Raw genomic sequence first — 20,556 nt, 5'->3', positions numbered from 1 at the left:
TGGTTCTTCTGGAAGGCATGAGGAGTTTTGAGGGGCTGATGGCTGTATTAAGCTTGTACAAACTACAAACACACCGGAGTCTCTGTAAGGCTGAGTGCTTGTGCTAGCTGTTTTCTCTCCGCTCCGACTACATAATGGTTCTTCTGGAAGGCATGAGGAGTTTTGAGGGGCTGATGGCTGTATTAAGCTTGTACAAACTACAAACACACCTGAGTCTCTGTAAGGCTGAGTGCTTGTGCTAGCTGTTTCCTCTCCGCTCCGACTACGTAGTGGTTCTTCTCGAAGGCATGCTCGAGCTTGAGGAGTTGCGAGGGGCTAAAGGCTGTTCTGATGCGTTTCGGTTTGCGGAACGGCTGGAGCAGGAACCCGGGGATGTCTGGACCTAGAGACAATAGAAACAAATTACTTAATACATCATTATTCTAATATATATCTTATATTATCCATCTTATACCTTTAAACTTGCAATTCTTGTATATATATATATATGTATTTATATATTTCGGGGATCTAGGAAACGGCTCTAACGATTTCGATGAAATTTGCTATATGGGGGTTTTCGGGGACGAAAAATCGATCTTATCTAACGCGCATTTTTGAGTTTTTATATGTTTTCCGTGCAAAGCTCGGTCTCCCAAATATTATTACGTTTTCGAGCTTTTGAGAGAGGACAACACTAGCGTTAAGTTACGGGACTACGAGTACGAGCCGCGTAAGTTTTCCCTTTTTTCCGTATTCTAGTGTAAATAGGAATTCAATCCTTTATTTTAATGTTTTTTTAATACCACAATAAATAAGGTAGGTGTAGAATAATAGGTTTTTCAAAATGTACGTTGATATTACTCAAGCAAAACATATTACCTAACAACAACATAGGACGTTATCACGTTAGTGATAACACCAAATATAATGAAAGACTACATTAAGCAAATCAGTGTAGTACAATTTGTAAGCGTTTGGCACGCAAGTTACAAATACAGCCAATGTATTAACAATAAACCCATAAATAAAATCTCAATTTAAAAACTTTCGTTAGCGCATAGAGTAACTTATACTAGAGCGGTACTGTCTTAGTAAATTTTGTAACCCCAGTAAATTCACTGCCATCTGTCGACACACTTTAAAACTAAAAATGAAGATTTATAAAAATACGATAAAATGTATTTAAATATAGATAAATGTTTTTTTTTATTTGCATTAATTATTTTTATGATTTTGACCCATGTTCTGTCACTGATATGCGTTAAAATTGTTAAATAACAAACGAAACCGTTAACGCCATCTATACGACAGTAGGCCAAAGCTAGTAGCGCCCTCTGAACGAGAATCAAATTTTCTTGATTTTCGAGGCACGTTTTTTCCTTAGACTGTATCCATCTATTACGGAGTTATATCTATCTTTGGTTAGCGCGATGTAGAAATCTCCGCTCTTCGCACAGCGCCATCTATCGTGATATTTGGTAAACCGTTTTATATGAAAGCACTCTACTGACTCGAACAACAACATAGTACGTTTAGTTTAAAGGCTTTGTGATATATGACCTATGAATATATATGATATATGACCTTATGAAAGACTACATTAAGGCAACCAGTGCAATACAAATCGTGGGCGTGCCAACGCTGGTATTAGTAATCGTTGGTTAAAACACGATTTGCTAAATTGTATTGAATGTATTTAACAAATAAGTAAGTAAATCTAGCTTAGAGTTAGCTGTTTTGCCGAAACTTAAATAAGTACTAAGATAAGATAAGATAAGATAAGATAAGATAAGATAAGATAAGATAATATTTATTGGTACAATGCAGGTACACGTCAAATACAATTTTGTACAATAAACATAGAGATGACACAATTACAGAGTATTTCGACAGAAAATATACACAACATTGTAATGTCATCAATTCATAATTTTTTTTTTTTAATAACCTGTAGTATCCCACTGCTGGGCAAAGGCCTCTCCCTTAGATTTCCATGACTCCCGTTGTTGAGCTGTTTCCGGCCAGTTATTAGTGAAGGTGTCTAAGTCGTCCCGCCATCTCCGCCTAGGCCTGCCACGTCCGCGCTTCTTTTGCGGCATCCACTTGGTGGCTATACTAGCCCACCTATCCGGATGCATGCGGCAGACGTGACCTGCCCAGTCCCACTTCAGCCTAGCGGTCTTCTCCCCTACGTCAGCTATGCCTGTTCTGGAGCGCAGTGTAGTGTTTCGGATTCATAATTAATAGAATATAATAAATTACAAAAAAAAATTTATATAATTAATTATTATATTATAAAGTATTGGTATAAGACATTACATAAAGTAGTCAGTGGTGTGCCGTCTCTCATAAGGCTCTGTATATTACAACACACGCATCCGGTGTGCACAGGCCTTAAACAAACAGGTACACTCAAAAATGATAAAATAAACACAAACACATGAAAGTATACAGCAGCAAGGCCCTAAAGGTTCTTACAAGGTCCCAAAGGGCCCGAAATACCTTCAAATTAGGCCCAACAAAAGCTGAGATTCCGCGAACGCAAATAATTATCTAGTGAATACCAGGGGCATTCGGATTTTAAAACTCCGATTTTAATTTGATATTACTCGAAGTATATCTCACAAGCACTCACATCTTAGAGCAAGCGAGAGGCACTAGAGCGGGACCAAACTAACTATGCATGGAATTTGCAACAACAGTGTAACAATGTCATGATTAATGACCACACACCCTCACATTATTCTGTTCAAGTCGGCGCAAAGTTAGCTTGGACGGATTCTAAATGCAATATCATAGTTAGATAGATTTTTATTTGGTATTAATCATTCACTGTCAATTACATAATAAAAATTGATTAGAAAATCATCGTAAATCAAAATTCACATATTAAATATATTAATAACGGGTCACTCACGTGTTTTAAGTCGACGCAAGCTCCTGATGACGCTCCTCGGTACGGAGTGAAACATGTCGAGCGTTTTCGACTTAAACACGTGAGTGACCCGTTATTAATATATTTAATATGTCTGTGTTTCACGGAAGTTTTGTTTTCAAAATTCACATGTTAATAAATTATTCAAATTCACATAAAAAATTATGTCTACAATTTTGGGATTCTAATACTTACATTAGGAAATCAATAAAATATAATTATTAAAAAAAAACGGCCAAGTGCGAGTCGGACTCGCGCACCGAGGGTTCCGTACTTTTTAGTATTTGTTGTTATAGCGGCAACAGAAATACATCATCTGTGAAAATTTCAGTTGTCTAGCTATCACGGATCATGAGATACAGACAGACAGATGGACAGACGGACAGACGGACAGCGGAGTCTCAGTAATAGGGTCCCGTTTTTACCCTTTGGGTACGGAACCCTAAAAATTAAAAAATTACATAGGATTACATATCAGTCAGTGGCTATCAAATCAAGATCATATTGTTGAAGTTCGAATGCCCCTCCAGCATCGTTAACGGGTACTTTGTACCGATTGCAGGCATTAAGGAAACCAATCACTTTACGGCCCGGCCGGCAATTATGCGCTATTAAATGTCATCACAATATCATATCTTAATACGTGTAAATTTAATAAGAGACAGCATGCGATTTTAAGTCGTATTCAAAAGGGATAGAGTTGGTTTTTCAATAGGGTGGAGTGTAAGACTTGTGTGGGCTATAGTCTGTATGCGTTCCGCATGATATGACCTCGTAGCGACGTCCTGACATTTTAACTAATGACATTATAATTGTACACACGACCATTATAATAAGATATTTCTACACCTTAATATTTAAGAGTCACACGAACCTCGCCGCCGCCATACAATCGAATTTAAGCTCGCATTTTAAAACGATATTCTGATATAACATGAAATATGTCTTGTTCTTGTTTTCATTGTTTGAAATTGTAATAGGTACGGTCCTACAGTTTTTTTTTAAAGTTTTTTTTTATCTTAATGTTACTTTTTTGTATCTCTCCTGTTTCTTTTTTTTATATGTTTGTATTGTGGCAAACGAATAAATGGTTTATCTATCTAATAAAAAGAAATTAGAGCGAGTAGAAGTTTTACATAGGTACAAAACATTTTAAACGTACTAACTACTAATGTATACTAATGGAAGTATTCACTTCCTGCAATAAATATTGTGAATAATAATGAGTAAAAATCGTGAAAGTTTAAATCAGTATCAGGTGAGTTTGCGGTCAAATGCTTACCTTTTTCTAATAAAAAAATAAATAAAAATATATTATATTCAGAAAATATTATAATTTGTTTTCATTTCAATTAGAAACACTACTATAAAAATTATAAACTGAAATAATAATATAATAATATAATTTCTTTATTCAGATTTCTATGATCCATTGGTTAGAGTACATAATATTAAATAAATTATTAATATATAATAAATTAGAAATAAATGTTATACTAAGAAAATTTACCAATGCATCCAGTTCCCAAGGCTGGAATCGAACCAGCGTCCTCTGCTGTCGCGGCAGGTGCCTGAGCCATTCGGCCACCTGGGTCACGGCGGCATAGGTCGAATTTTTCCAAGTAGCGTTTCTTACTAAAGGCTTAGGTCACTTTTTCTTAGTATATAACATTTATTTCAGTTTGTACTTTTTTTTTGTATATACTAATAATATGTATGTAGTAAACGAGCGTAACTTCGATTGTATGGGAGCGGCATTTTGGCGGCGGTTTCGTGAGACTCTTACTTAGTAAGTGAGTAAGTACAGAAAGGTCTTGCTAAACTGGTTGTAATATTTTAACATTTAAAATTGATATCAATTGCGTTGTTGTATCGTAAAATTGAGATATTATCTCGTTTTATTTAGTAGAGGCTTAATGAGTGAATTACCTACATTAATAACGACTTGGCATTTTATATTTACTTACGTAATAATGACAGAAAAGACTACCAAAAAAGATTAAAGAACCCCTTAATAAATTTAATTATTTAAATAAAAATTGGTCAAAAACTCTTCATAAAGTTTAAGTACCTACCTAATATACAGTAATATTTAAAAGTTCAAAAATATTTTTATATCTTATACAGGTACAGCCAAGGGCATAAATATATATACATTCCCAAAGTTTCAAAAATATCTGTACGCTCTTACACCTTAGACAATAAAGTTGTGTTCACATATTTTTGAGCCATTTGTCTGGGATTGATATTTTTGTCTTCGACTGTACTATAATTCCTGCAAATTATTGATATTAATTATGAATATTAAGATGTTTTTAATTATGATTGACTAGAATAATAGAAGTAAAATAAATAAAGAAATACGCCGTTAGGCCCGTTAGTTAATAAACTGTTAATAACAAAACTTCCGTGCGACACAGACATTAAATATATGTATATTAAAACAGCTGCTAGGTTACTCACTCAGTCAGTCAGGTTACTCAGTTTAAGTCGAAAGTTGCTCGACATATTTCACTCCGTACCGAGCCGTGAGTAACCCGATTTAATATTTTTAATATGTTAGTAACTGTTCACGATTGACATTTAAATGTCATAATGAACAATTGTTTATATGAAGCTAATCGATATTTGATGACCTCACTAAGATTGCACATAGTAGATAACGAGCGGTTAGCATTAGTTATTTTTTTAAACATTGCAGTTAAATGTCTTCCCTGCTCCACCGACCACCAGAAGTGAAATTGGAAGCCTTTTTGTCTATTATACTGTGTGTACAGCTAGCAGAGCATTTCCTTCATAAACTCAGAACATAGGTTAGAATGTCGGTCCAAACTAACTCTGCACACTTTGAAATGGCGAAGTGTGAAGGTGTCACCGCAAACGGCGCTAACTAAAATGGTTTCCGAATAGTACTATGATATGTCCGCCATCTGCCCTAGGGCCTTTTTTTTTTAACGTTGGAGAAATGCGTTTACGCATGCCACCTGGTCCGGGGGAACCAGGAGGGATGACGGACTAACCAGAGGACTACCGTCTAAAACCACCAACGAGTGCCGATTCCGCCTTAGATGGGGTGCCGCAGGGTCGCTAAAAGCATTCGACCGCAAGCGCCCCAGCGGGCGGCCCGCAGGCCGTGAGCATTTTTGGGTGCCACTTGGTGAGTGACCCGTCCTGTGAGCTAGAAAAACCGCAAGGACTCCCCCGGAGCCCTGCGCAGCCCGCTACGGTGGAGGCAGCAGGCGCGCATAGCGCCTGGCTCTGCCCCATCTGCCCTAGGGCCTAGCCAGGATGACGATAGATTAAGTCGTATTAGTCCAGAAATATCCAGGGTTCATGTGTGAACTTACCCTTATGTAATATCTGTTTTGTACCACATGATTAATATGCAATAAATTATAAAGTATGAAACACCACGAGCGACAATTCATTCAATAGCTTAAGCTTTCCATATAAGATTCGTTTAAATCATAGAGTAACTTATAATAGAGCGGTACTGTCATAGTAAATTTTGTAACCCCAGTAAATTCACTGCCATCTGTCGACACACTTTAAAACTAAAAATAAATATTTATAAAAATACGATAAAATGTATTTAAATATGGATAAATGATTTTTTTATTTGCATTAATTATTTTTATATGATTTTGACCCATGTTCTTTCACTGGTATGCGTTAAAATTATAAATAACAAACGAAACAGTCAACGCCCTCTATACGAGTGTAGGCCAAAACTAGTGGCGCTATCTGATCGAGAATCAAATTTTCGTGATTTTCGAGGCACGTTTTTTTCTTAGACTGTATCCATCTATTACGGAGTTATATCTATCTTTGGTTTAAATGAAAAAAAAAAAAAAAATACAACTAGTAACTTTTGCTGCTGACTATACTACCCACTCTTCCATGACATTTCACACTTCAGCATTTATATCTCTAACCACATAAAAAAACCTGTATAAAGTGTGAAAAGTCATTAAGGCGAAATTCGCGGCATGCGAAACTCTCATTTGCGGTGTCAATCCTAGTTATTAAAACGTCGTTAAATTGCTATTATATCCCTTATTATACCTTATACCGGTATAAGAGTCTTATAAAGACCACTTAAGGGTTATTCCTAATGTGTCTTAATAGCCGGTAACAGCGAATTAATGATATGAAATTGGTTTCCTTCCTCTAGTCCTTGGCTGAGTTTATACATATGTATATATATTACATACTGTTGAGTTTTAAATTTACTCGTAATTAAGGAAACAACAAATTTGATTTAGGATTGATGCCGAATCATACACGGATAAAAATATATATTGGTAAACACAAGCTATTGATTGATACGTGGGGTGAGACAAGTGAAACTACTGCTTGCTGTTAGCGTACTGACGTGTATTCGTAAGTTAGCGCGGTGGGTGTGTGCGTGAGCACACATACATATGCAACATTCCTCCCCATAGCTTACATACACGTCTAAACTATACTTAACTAAGAATAACAAAAGAATACAACTATTTATTGCTAAAGAATGGTTTGTAATTAATCTTGGGTCGATTGCGCTTTGTCCGAGGGGTAGTAGGCACGAGATCGTTATCAGCGGAGACGTCAGAGTCTCGATTCTCGGGTTCAGTGGCCGGACCAGGTAGGGCCTCCAGGAATTCATCTTCTTCGGACTGGTCTCCTGGTATTGACTCCAGCGGTGTGTCTATTGGCTCGGAAGGCTCTGATGTCACAGGGTGTGGATCTGCAATCAATGTCCGTTCTCCTTCCTCCCCCGTGCTAGGCTGCAGTTCCTCGCTCGGCGCTGGCGGACTGGGCGATGATGTGTCATCGTCGTCCTCCCAGATTTCTATGTCTTCATTCCAGTAACTAGGGTAAGCGCAATCGTGCCCTTTATCTAACACGATTTGGTTTTTGTGCTTTTTAAATGTTTTTGACGTTATATTGTCTTTTACTATATAAACAACTTTACCAACTTTTTTTACGATTGTGCCTCGGCACCACTTAAATTTACCATTTGCCTGAAAGGCCTTAAATAATACTAAATTCCCTGGCGTGAAAACTTGCGCCTTACGGCACATTGAAGGTCTATTCTGCAAACACTGATTTTTTCGTACTGTATCAGCGAGCGCCGGGGATGAGGGTGACGGTATTTTAGGGTTAATTAAATCTAACCGAGTCTTTAACTTCCGTCCATATACCAACTGAGCAGGCGAAACCCCCGTTGTAGTGTGTACAGAATTTCTATAATCAAATAAGTATTTCAGCAGTCTTTTCCACGAATTCTGTACCCCATTACCATTCAGTAAACTGGTTTTAATGCCCTTCTTAATTATTTTGACGTACGATTCCGCCTGCCCATTGCTAGCCGCATTATATGCCGGTGATGTAACATGTGAAATGCCGTTTAACCTGCAAAAAGCCTCAAACTCGCGCGACGTGAACGACGTACCATTGTCGGTTACTAATGTATGTGGAATTCCAAACCGTGACATAAATTCACAGATTTTTTCTATAGTCGCTAAAGACGTAATATTGGTTTTCATATTATAGGCTTCTACCCATTTTGTATATGCATCTACTATTACTAAATATGAGCTTCCGTTAATCGGTCCTAAAAAATCACAGTGTATCCTGTGAAACGCGCACGGCGGGTACTCCCATTGCGCGAGCGGCGCACGCGCGGGGGAGGGGCGTTGTTGTATACATACGGTGCAAGCACTTATCAACCTTTCTAATGCCGCGTCTACTCCCGGAAACCAGAACCTAGACCGAACCTCAGCTTTTGTTTTTACAATACCTAAATGGGATTGGTGCACTTCCGCTAAGATTACGCTTTGTAATTTCACTGGAATAACCACTTTGTGACCTCTCATGACGCAACCGTTTTCATAAGACAGCTGTAACCGACATAAATAATAAGGTTTCAGGGCCTCGTCTGATACCTTTTTAGGCCAACCGTTTGAAATAAAATTAATCACTTTTTGCAAAACAGTATCTCTCTCCGTGTGCTGGCGCAGCTCGTTTAATGTCACCGGTAAATTACCATCCACAACGAAATTAATGTACGAGGCTCGATCGGGAATATCAGTCGTGGCGTTTGCGAAGCGCGCGGCCGGACCCCGCGACCCCGCCGGCGCCGGGCCGGGAAGACAGGCTCGAGATAAGAAATCTGCATTGTTATCCGCGCTCCGAACATATTCGATTTTATAGTTGTAACCGCTTAAAAACATAGCATAACGTTGAAGCCTATTTGCTGACACTTCCGGTATGCCACGATACGGCCCAAAAATCGACAATAGGGGCTTGTGATCCGTACGAAGGGTGAACGGTACCGCCCTACCGTATAAATACTGGTGGTACCTTCGTATCCCGAATATAATGCTGGTTGCTTCTTTCTGAAGCTGTGAATAACGCTTCTCCGCAGCATTCAGGGTGCGCGATGCGAATGAAATAGGCCGTTCGGTGCCATCAGCTTCAATCTGGGATAAAATGGCACCGAGGCCACAAGGTCCAGCATCAACGGTCAGCACTATGTCAGCCGCAGCGTTAAAATGCGCTAACACCTGTTCAGAAGCCAAACATTCTTTAATAGCCACGAATGCCCTATCATGTTCTTTAGTCCAGCACCATTTTACCCCTTTTTTTAACAGGTCATATAGCGGACTCAGAACGGCCGACGCATTCGGCACGAAACTCCTATAGTAATTTACTAACCCTAAAAAGGATTGTAATTGTTTTTCATTCTGCGGTATTGGAGCGTCTATCATAGCTTTGACTTTAAGCGGTGATTTATGTAAGCCATGTTTATCTATCACGTAGCCTAAGTAATTTACCTCATCTTTAAAAAATTCGCACTTCTCTTTTTGTAACGTGAGGCCGGCGTCTTGTAACCTTCTAAGTACCTCGTTCAGCCTGGTTAGGTGCTGCTCGGTGTTTTCGCCCGTGACGAGTACGTCATCGAGTAGGCACAGCGTGCCCGGTACACCAGCCAGCACCCCCTCCATGGCGCGCTGGAACACGGCAGGCGCCGAAGAGAGACCGAAAACCATGCGAGTATACGTAAACAAACCGCGGTGAGTATTTACACTAGTTAATTCTTGCGACTTTTCGTCTAACTCAAACTGGTTATAAGCATTAGATAGGTCTAATTTCGTAAACTGTTTCCCGCCGTACAGCTTAGCAAAAAGTTCGGTTACAGTAGGTAAGGGGTACTGGTCAACCACCAGCTGTTTGTTTACGCCCGTCGAATAATCAACACAAATCCTTATCGCCCCATTACGTTTTAATACCGGCACAATGGGTGACGCATACTGTGAGTGATCGACCGGTTTTAAAACTCCTACTGATAATAATCGATCTATTTCCTTATCGACTTTGTCCCGCAGGGCGAATGCAATTGGCCTCGCGCGGATAAAAACCGGTTTAGCGTTTTCTTTTAGCTGCAAACTGACTTTATATTTATTAAATTTTCCTAATTTATCTAAAAACACTGAGGCGTAACGTTTTTCCAATTCCCTTATTATATTGCTAGTATCCTGGTCTTGTGCACAGTAACGGACTGGCGTAATTAACGCAAGCTCTAAATTGAACTGCGAAATAAAATCACGACCTAGGACGTCGGCGCCTGCCTTACGCACAACGTAAACTTTAAGCGAATGAGTTTGGTTCGCGTAAGTGACGGGTAGGCGGACTGCCCCCAAACATGGAATGTTGTCACCCGTAAATGTGATTAACCGATTCTTTGTAACTGACATTGGTACATCGCTAAAATGCTTTTTATACGTATTTACATGCAACGCAGTTACGGCTGCCCCTGTATCTATTTCCAGATTAATCGGACGGTTTAACATTAAAACTGTTTCAATCATCGGTTCCCCTTTGTTTGAACGGATGTTAAAATTTTTATAACACTCACCATCATCATCATCGTCATCTCCCTCATCCACGGCGTTCACCGTCATGAAATTTACACTTTTACACATCTTTTTTAGATGCCCTTTAGCTTTACACTTTTTACACCTAGATTTCGCGAAACGACACTGCAATGTTTTGTGATTATAGTAACCGCACACTTGACACTGCTCTTTTTTATCGTCACCGCCGCCGCTGCTCCCGGGCGTACTTTCTCGGTGTCGCTTTTGTTCAACCTTGAACAAATCCTGGGATGTTTGCACCGGTTGTGAGGCCGCTGCCCCCGCGCGCGCACAATGTACACTTTCAGCCAGCTCGACGGCCTTGGCTAGAGTGCTGAGCACCGTAAGGTCCCGCGCAAAGAGCTTCTCCTTCTCCGGACCGGATAACATTCCCATGACGAATTTGTCACGAAGAGCCTCTTCCACATTGCTGAAATCACAGTACGCCGATAACCCGCGCAACCGTGCCGCCCATTGTTGAAAAGTCTCCCCTGACTGCTGTGTAGCCGCGTAAAATTTGTACCGCTCACTGAATCCACAGCGTTTCGGAGTGAAGTGATCGTCCAGCAGCTTGACGATATCTTCGTATGGCACGCTCTGCAGCTGTTTCGGTAACGCAAGGTCCGTTGCAAGCTTGTACGTGCCGTCATTGAGTGCGCTAAGGAGGATCGCTCGTCTCTTTTTCCCCCCGGCATCTTTGGTGTTGTCAATATCGTTCGCGATGAACCACTGCGCAATACGTCCTTTGTACGTCTCCCAAGACTGGGTAGTGTGGTCGAACGGAGACAATAAGCCGAAAGTAGCACCAGACATCTTTCGTTATTTTATCTTTTTCTTCTATGTGGGTAGTCGTCGCCAGTGATTGATACGTGGGGTGAGACAAGTGAAACTACTGCTTGCTGTTAGCGTACTGACGTGTATTCGTAAGTTAGCGCGGTGGGTGTGTGCGTGAGCACACATACATATGCAACAGTCATCATCTTCCTCGCGTTGTCCCGGCATTTTGCCACGGCTCACGGGAGCCTGGGGCCTAAGCTATTATATAATATAATAATATGTAGAATAGAATAGAAACGTAAAACCTATATTTACAAGAATTCGTAGGTATATAAAGGTATTACAAAATAATTATAAACAATACTGTATTCAGCCGTAACAGCAACATGCAAATGTAAAAAAAAAGTAAAATCTATTTATCTATATTTCTTAAAATATTATTTATATAAATTCCTTTACTGAATAAAAACAAAATTACACAAGAAATGTTTGTGTTGTAGGTATTATCGTAATATAATAAATTATTATTTACTTCATTACGAGCTTTTTATTAACTTGCAATGTATGTATCTATAGGTATATGTAACTATGTATATTTGTACGGGTTAAATTTGACCCACTTCCCGACTTCCAATGAAGCTGAAAATTTGCATACATATGTAAGTCGGGTGACAATGCAATATTATGATACCTTCGAGCTGTTCTGATGATGGAGGCAGGAGGTGGCCGTAGGAACTTTGTGATAAAACAACGAAATCAAATTGTGTTTGGGGTTTTGAGAATTGTCTCGATGAGTATTGTTGCCTATGAAAAAAGTAATTTTTTTGCCAAAACCTTATTTTCTAATACATTATCTATTACCAGCAATGTGCAAGTTGTAGAGCTTAAAGGACATTCTCTAAATTCTAGAATTTCTGGAAAATTTCATAAGAATATTCTCATGGGAGTTTCCACTTAGTTTGTTCCCTGTTCAAGTCCCTGTTCAAATTAGACTCAAAACTCAAACTCAAATGATTTATTTTAAACATAGGTAACAGTGTTAGTGTGTATGTGCTAGTGTTAGACAATTATTACTCAATGTCCTTAACTGTTGACGACTGTTTCATTTAATATTTACTTATATACGTCACTCATTGGCTTCTTTTTCAAGTGCCATAGAAATCGAAACTAACTGTAAGAAAGGCAGTAAACGTGAGAAAAAATACCAAGAACATTTCAGAAGGAATATGCAATTTTTAAAAATTCCCTTTCGCACATTGCTATCTATTACGATATATTAAAAACCGTTTCGTGTCGTAATATAAGAAGGGTAGCGTAATTAAAGCAATAACAATAGTTAAACAGTATCATTACAGCAACCTCAGCTGTCCGTCTGTCTGTCCGTAATCGCAGTTTCACGTATTATGGCTATTACTTGATAATTAGCCTTTAGCGGGGAAATAACACGCGATTGGGATTATTAAGCATCATTTAACGATTACGTTTAAGATTAAATAATAAACTTTAGATTAACAATGATATTATAACTACACATTTACAATTTTACAGGTCAGGTTATACCCATAGAAATCAGCGGCATCACATCAGCTGGAATGTATGAAACAGACATTTTTAAGGTTCCGTAGCCAAATGGCAAAAAACGGAACCCTTATTTAAAAGTTTATACATAGGGCTCTATTAGGTAGTACTAGTACCGTTAATTTTTATGAACAGTAGAAACTATTTTTGTTCTTTTATTTTTATAGACTCATGTAAGTAATTTGTGTGAGTAATTAAAGTATTTTGCATAAGTAATTTATGTAAAGCAAAGCTAACTCATTATATTCTAATTTATAAATAGTGTTATTACGACTGCAAAAAAAAATATTGCCCTTTGTAATTACTATGTAGTACGTAATGTAAGCGTACCAGTATTCGACATGCTAATAATTGCTAATGCCCAATATATGACACTGCTGTCATTTATACCAAAATTTACATTTTCTCAAATGCTCGAAAGACATGCCTCCCGCCTTATCTGCCTGCGATACAGTTCGGCTAGATTTCATGGCAGCTTCCAGTATGCTGCAACGCGATGTTGGAATAATATTCCTCCGCCAATAAAAAAAGCAGCTTCACTTTTTTAATTTAAAAACAAACTAAAACATCATCTTCTCACACATCAAACTTCTCACTCCTTGTCGCCTGTCTGTTTATTTATGGTTTAAAGTTTAAGTTGCATACATTCCTCATTAATCTAAGTTCCCATACTATCTGTTTTTGAAATAATTCTAATTCTGTTTTTATGCCCGCCATCTTTTCAGACTACCTGCTTCGCATTGTTTTTAGTATGTTTACGTTAGTAGTATTTTCAGTGGCGCAATTTTAAGATTGTGTTGTTTCAAATAAATTATATCCATTGTAATGTTCCATTTTCAATTTTAATTATGAAATTTGGACACGTCACTAGGACAGTGACGAACACACGGACGTCTACCAGGTAGCCTTATTTAGATATTCATTATTCTATAATCTACAGTACATCATTTCTTTGGAAAAGTATCTTTTTTTACGTCAAAGGTAAGAAACAGTTATTATCGGTACAGTCAACACGTCAACAGTAGAAGCTATAAGTCAGGGTTTGCACCCGTGACCCCCGGATTAAAAGTCGGACGTCATATCCACTCGGCCACCACCGCCTCTCCCCTACATTTATTACATTTTATGAAACTCATTACATCCATTAACTTGTAAATTAACTAGCTACATTATATTATCATCAAAATCATCATATTCGTTAGTGACATATAATTTAAAATTTCTAAGAACATATTACTTATAACCATTAGTAGATAACCCCTAGAAAGCGTCACTAGAAACATAAATTAACTTATCTCTATGATAAGTGTGTGTGTTGTTAACTTCCAATTAAAACTTTAAGAGGATAGTAGACGACCGCTTTTCCATACAAATGTAGTCTCCATTTTCCTCTCTGGATATTGACATAATAGAAAATAGTTTTACCTAATTTGATGTAAACTAACCAAATCTCAAAACGAAGCTAGTCAAACAAAGTGACTTTTTTATTATAAGACAAAAGCGAAAAAAAATCCATCGATAACAAATTTTGGTAGCTTCTAACTTGTAGCTATAATAATTGAATAATTCAAAAAAATCAAACCAAACACGTAGCTGTATTATACACATATATCAAATTGCGTAAAAATCCATTATGTTAATATCCAGAGAGAAAAATAGGAACTGTTTGTATGGTGAATCGGTGACGTGCGATCGCGATCGACCACTTACCTCTTAACAGATTGTACAAATTAACGACCTGCAAAGTCACGCAAGTATTTATAATAATAATTATTATAATTACAGGGATCAATTCTCTGGCCGCTGAAATTGAAAAAAAATTGAATGCGAATTGTATTGGTAACGCTAGCGCACATGCGTAATTGCGTAACTTAATGTACAGCGGAAATTATAAATTAATTTAGTATTAAAAATATAAAAATTGGATATCAATTCTCCTAAATAGGGTATTCGTGTATTTTTTTTATTATTTTATTCCACTTGACTTGTTATTATTATTTGTTGAAATGATCCTAAGATGGTCGAAATAAATGGTTTATTTATTTATTTGTGTACGTGATATACACTTAGGAAAAATAAAATAAAAACAAATGCCTAAGGTTTTATAACACATTGAATTAATCTGCCTGTCTCTGCAGGTCAATTAAAATTACATAATTGCAATTGTATTTTATTCATTTAATTCAAGCAACAACATGGCTTATAAAAGCTTTGAAACATAAAAAAATCAATTAAAATTAAAATACAAACTTAAAAATTAAAATGTTAAATATGTATTACTTAAATATTAACTAACTTACAGGAAACATGTCAAGAATAAAAGAATAAAAATTAAGAAATAAATAAAATATGATTCATATAGAATTTCAAATAAACTAAATTTAAATCGAATGTCATGGTCGCGTAATTACATGTCCCTCATAAATTAATTAATACAAGACTTATTATTTAACCCATTTTTGAGACAATGGTGCGTGCAATGACAACCAGTGCCTCACAAATGGAGAGTCAACTCGATCTGCAACGATCTGCAATGCAAGGCTTTCAACAATCAAAATACTCTGTACGTATACTCCTACTAACATAATTTAAAACCGGCCCAGTGTGAGTCGGACTCGAGCACCGAGGGTTCCGTACATTACTTAATTTTAATTTTAATTTTATTTTTTATGTGAAACATGAGTGAAAGGTAAATTGCGGATTACGATTTATGACGTATTAAAAAAAACTACTTACTAGATCTCGTTCAAACCAATTTTCGGTGGAAGTTTGCATGGTAATGTACATCATATATTTTTTCAGTTTTATCATTCTCTTATTTTAGAAGTTACAGGTGGGGGGAGGGGGACACACATTTTACCACTTTGGAAGTGTCTCTCGCGCAAATTATTCAGTTTAGAAAAAATATATATTAGAAACCTCAATATCATTTTTGAAGACCTATCCATAGATACCCCACACGTATGGGTTTGATGAAAAAAAAATTTGAGTTTCAGTTCCAAGTATGGGGAACCCCCAAAAAAATTTTTTTTTCTATTTTTATGTGAAATTCTTAATGCGGTTCACAGAATACATCTACTAACCAAGTTTCAACAGTATAGTTCTTATAGTTTCAGAGAAAAGTGGCTGTGACATACGGACGGACAGACAGACATGACGAATCTATAAGGGTTCCGTTTTTTGCCATTTGGCTACGGAACCCTAAAAAGGTAAATATTTAACATGATATTTAACTTTAATTCACCTGCAACCGTACATTTTGCTTGAACACCGACAATATTTTTAATTTACAGCGACATGAAATGTGTCGTATTTAAAAAGGTACCTCACTTCAGCAGGCGCTTACATCCTTACCAACAACACTTTAATATTAAAGCGAAGCTTGCCGACTTAAGTGCCAATGGTAATAAAATCCCTTTTAATACAAAATAACACATTTATTTCCTAACCCTTGACCGTCGAAGACATCAACTGACGCGCGCGGATTCAGCTTAATATAAACCTTCATGCATCCCGACAAGGTTCACTATGACGCGCCGCGTACGATAGCTTGGCGTTGAAACTGTTAAATAAAAAAGGCATAAGTCCAACATATTTCTGGCATAAATAAGTCTATATCGAAATAAAAAGCTTTTAAATGTTATCTGTGGCCATAAAGACACATCATGTGTAATTATTTTATTTTCGTTTAATCATATTGTAAGCGATAAAAAATATAATTTAGTGAGCAATTAAATAATTTCGTAAACTTGTGAGTCTTGTGACAGAATTGAAAATAAAGAACTTTAATGAGGGTTATGACATTTAGCGGAATCAGTTTAACAATTTGTGTGAAAGTGTCATTGTGAAAATGTCGTAATGTCATAACATGAATGGCACTTCAGATTCAATATTATTTGACATCATAATGGAAATGAAAGAACTGTTAATTACCTATACGGGATATTTTAGACGTAAAAACTTAGGTGATATTTTCTAATTTGTCTTAAAACCTACGCAATAAAATCCCTATGACGAATTTTAGATCTGTTATAAGGCTCATGGTCATACGACCGCTTTTCCATACAAATGTAGTCCCCATTTTCCTCTGGATATTGACATAATGGAAAATAGCTTTACCTAATTTGATGTATACTAACCAAATCTCAAAACAAAGCAAGTTAATTACTACCTATACGGGATATTTTAGACGTAAAAACTGAGGCGATATTTTCTAATTTGTCTTAAAACCTACGCAATGAAATCCCTATGACGAATTTTAGATCTGTTATAAGGGTCATACACATTTTATTTTACGCTTAACTCGTTGGAGTCTAGTCTTTCCTGTAAACATAGCAAACTTAAAAAAATCAAAAGCCAATTTTTGAAACCGGGATACATTTTTTTAGTAGGTACTTGAGACTCAAATAAGAAAGACGTGATACAGGTCATTAACTTTTGATGTTTGTCCATATACCGAGTGACCTTTTTCTGGAATGTATTTGACTCATAAAAACATAAACAATGCTAATGATAATCATTGCTTCGCAAACAGCTGCTTCTCTTCCATTCCCAATGATAAAATATAACAAATGACTATCAAGTTACAGTCGCATCATTGGTAGATCATTAATTAATATCGTTTGTATGGAGAATGCGGCGAGCCGTCAAAATAGGATTACTAATGTTGTTTGTCTTCCGAAATTTTATTAATAGTGTCGGAAGACATTCGGGTAAGTTAAAGGTGAAATATAATGCATTATCTCAAAATAGATATAAAAAAATACCTAGTATAGGTAGTAACAAAGTTATAGTTTCATTATAAAATAGAGTCAAAACTGAAGTAATTTCGGGCACTGCGTATAATTACTAGAAATACATAGTAACTTGTGACCTTTTGAGAAATACATAGTAACTTTTACTGCGCAAAAAAGAAATTATGCTTACTTACTGATTATATGAGACATTTTCAACCTAAAGGTCGCTTGTCAATAAGGTTGATTTCAAATTGAAGCTGTATGGAAATAGCGCCTTACTGACAACCGACAATAAGTACCCTATGGCACATATAATCTGGCAGATCTTACCCTCTTTCTTAAGGCCGTTCCATCGGTTTGCCGCTGTCTGTCACATTTCGCAAGAAAAAGAACGGGAAAGATCATGCGCGCCAAGTGTCAATTTTGTTCGAATTTTGTCGATTTTTATTTATTTTAAAAACGTTACCCTACAATATCGAAATTCGAAAGCTATGAAATTACTATTTAAGATTGTTTTTTCTTCTTTTTTTGTCTATAGTATAACATAATAAATAACCGAGTAAAGTTGGATTAAAAGTCCGAGTTAGAGGTTACTTTGGGAATTAATTGTATCGAGCGAAGTGTCATAATTCGTGTATCGGAAGCTATGATATTAAAGATAATATAGTCAAGAACAACATATATTTTTTCCACGTCTACAAATATCGACGCCTCTTAGAAAAACAGGATCATATAAGGAGATTTTTCGCCTTCTGGCTCAGGGAACCGCCTTAAGCTTGTCGTAGGACAAAATCGCGACGCCAGTGCTAAAAGAATCCTTAAAAATCAGAAAACATCAATAAAGGACTTTAACTGACTCGAAATGACTCAATAAAGGACTTCGCCCTGGATACATACGACGGAAGTTTTTTAAGCGCAGAGTCGCGTAGAAATCTCTTCAAGTTTAGACTCAAAGACACGAGTATCGAGTAGGTAGTTGGTAGGAACCAATACTAAATAATTACAACAAAACGAAACTTGTTTAATAATAATTATTTAAAAAGCTCCGAATTAGAAAAGTAATCGCCCACTTAACCGCCGTGAGGCACAATTTAAAGCTTCCAAACTTCAAAATAAACCAAGTATAATTTCCTCAAACAAACCCTTTTTAATTGCTCTAACGAGGCTAATTATAACCCGTGTCTTACGCCTACCAATCATTAAAGCTGAGTCGTAAAAATGTGCTAACTACGTTTCTTACAATTAGTTTTGGAGCCAAAATCGTTTCTTATGTGTGTGTTTTGGGTTGTCAAATACAACATTTACATATATGTATGTAACATTTAATGAAATTAATTTATTTGGATTATTTTGCTATTATTTAAATTTATTTCTGACGATCACAATGTAGATTCTTATAAATTGACATTAATGTAATTTGTACTGTAATCATATGTTGTAAAATAAATATATCTAATCTAATCTAATCTATGTGGTATTTTCTATAAAAAGGGACCTTATTGTCGATAGCGCTTACGCCATTATTAACGATGCTCCGATATAAATACAATGCCGCGCGACGGCGCGACGCTGTGCGGCGTAAGCGCCATCGACAATAAGGTTCCTTTTCATAGAAAATGCCTCATATATTTGACATAAGTAAATAGTTATTTAATTTTTTTTTTTTTAATTTATAATTTCTTTATTAAGATAACTAGGATCCATTGGTGTTAGGTATATGGTGACTTAAAATCTATTGTTAATATTTAAAATACTAATTAAATTAAATTAATTTAAAAATTTACAATAAATTAAATGAATGGAATTTTTTTTACAATAAATTAAATTAATACAATCAAAATTCGCAATAAATTATTAAAACCAATTAAAATGGAATTCACAAATAAATAAATAAAATCAATTAAATTAAATTAAATTAAAAAACATATATAAACACAGATCTAGTATAACGCTTCCGGTAAAAGATAATTGAAATGCGCAAAAGTGAACGTATATTATGATTATTTATAAACATTGCATGAGTGCGATTTAGTATAGATAATGTGTATTTTCTAGTTAGTTTTAGTGTGTTTCTTTAGTTTTATGTGTACGTGTTTGTTTTACTATAAAAAGGGAACTAACTAAAAGTAATTACTAAGTAAAACTATGGTCTAATTCGCATTCGGTCGGTGTGAGGACTATTTAGCCCATTGGTGTTACTCCGAAATCGGGGTAATTTTGAAAATGACTATGTCATATGGAATTCAGTAGGTAAATTAGGCTAGACATCCTACGACAGCACCCTAGACTTGCGTAGAAATGAAAAATCCAGTAAATGTTTATGACGCAAGCTTTTCAAACTAATCATAACATATCTAGGACCTCGTGATAAAAGTCGTATCAACCAAGAACGCTAAAGTTTCATCAGACCTTGTTAGCATCTCAACGAGGAAGATAAATTAATCACAATTATCTTTAATGATAAATCACTTCTAACTACTGATCAAGATGGTCGGACAAAGGGGATCAATTGTCCGTTTTTAGGGTTCCGTACCCAAAGGGTAAAAACGGGACCCTGTTACTAAGACTCCGCTGTCCGTCTGTCCGTCTTTCCGTCTTTCCGTCTGTCCGTCTGTCAATCTTTCCGTCTGTCCGTCTTTCCGTCCTT

The 20,556-nt window shown here is 36.5% G+C and overlaps 1 protein-coding gene across 1 annotated transcript in view; it reads right to left on the bottom strand.

Annotated features, from left to right (window-relative positions):
• Positions 1-20,556, bottom strand: part of LOC134750548 (homeotic protein empty spiracles-like) — a 54,702-nt gene that overhangs the window by 23,845 nt on the left and 10,301 nt on the right. The window contains exon 2 of the mRNA XM_063685750.1: positions 210-382. Within this exon, the coding sequence (XP_063541820.1) occupies positions 210-382 (173 nt within the window). The remainder of the gene's footprint in view (positions 1-209; positions 383-20,556) is intronic.

Source organism: Cydia strobilella, chromosome 20, assembly GCF_947568885.1.
Source record: "Cydia strobilella chromosome 20, ilCydStro3.1, whole genome shotgun sequence".
In the NCBI taxonomy this organism is placed as follows: domain Eukaryota; kingdom Metazoa; phylum Arthropoda; class Insecta; order Lepidoptera; family Tortricidae; genus Cydia; species Cydia strobilella.
This window is presented reverse-complemented; position numbering and strand designations above follow the sequence as displayed.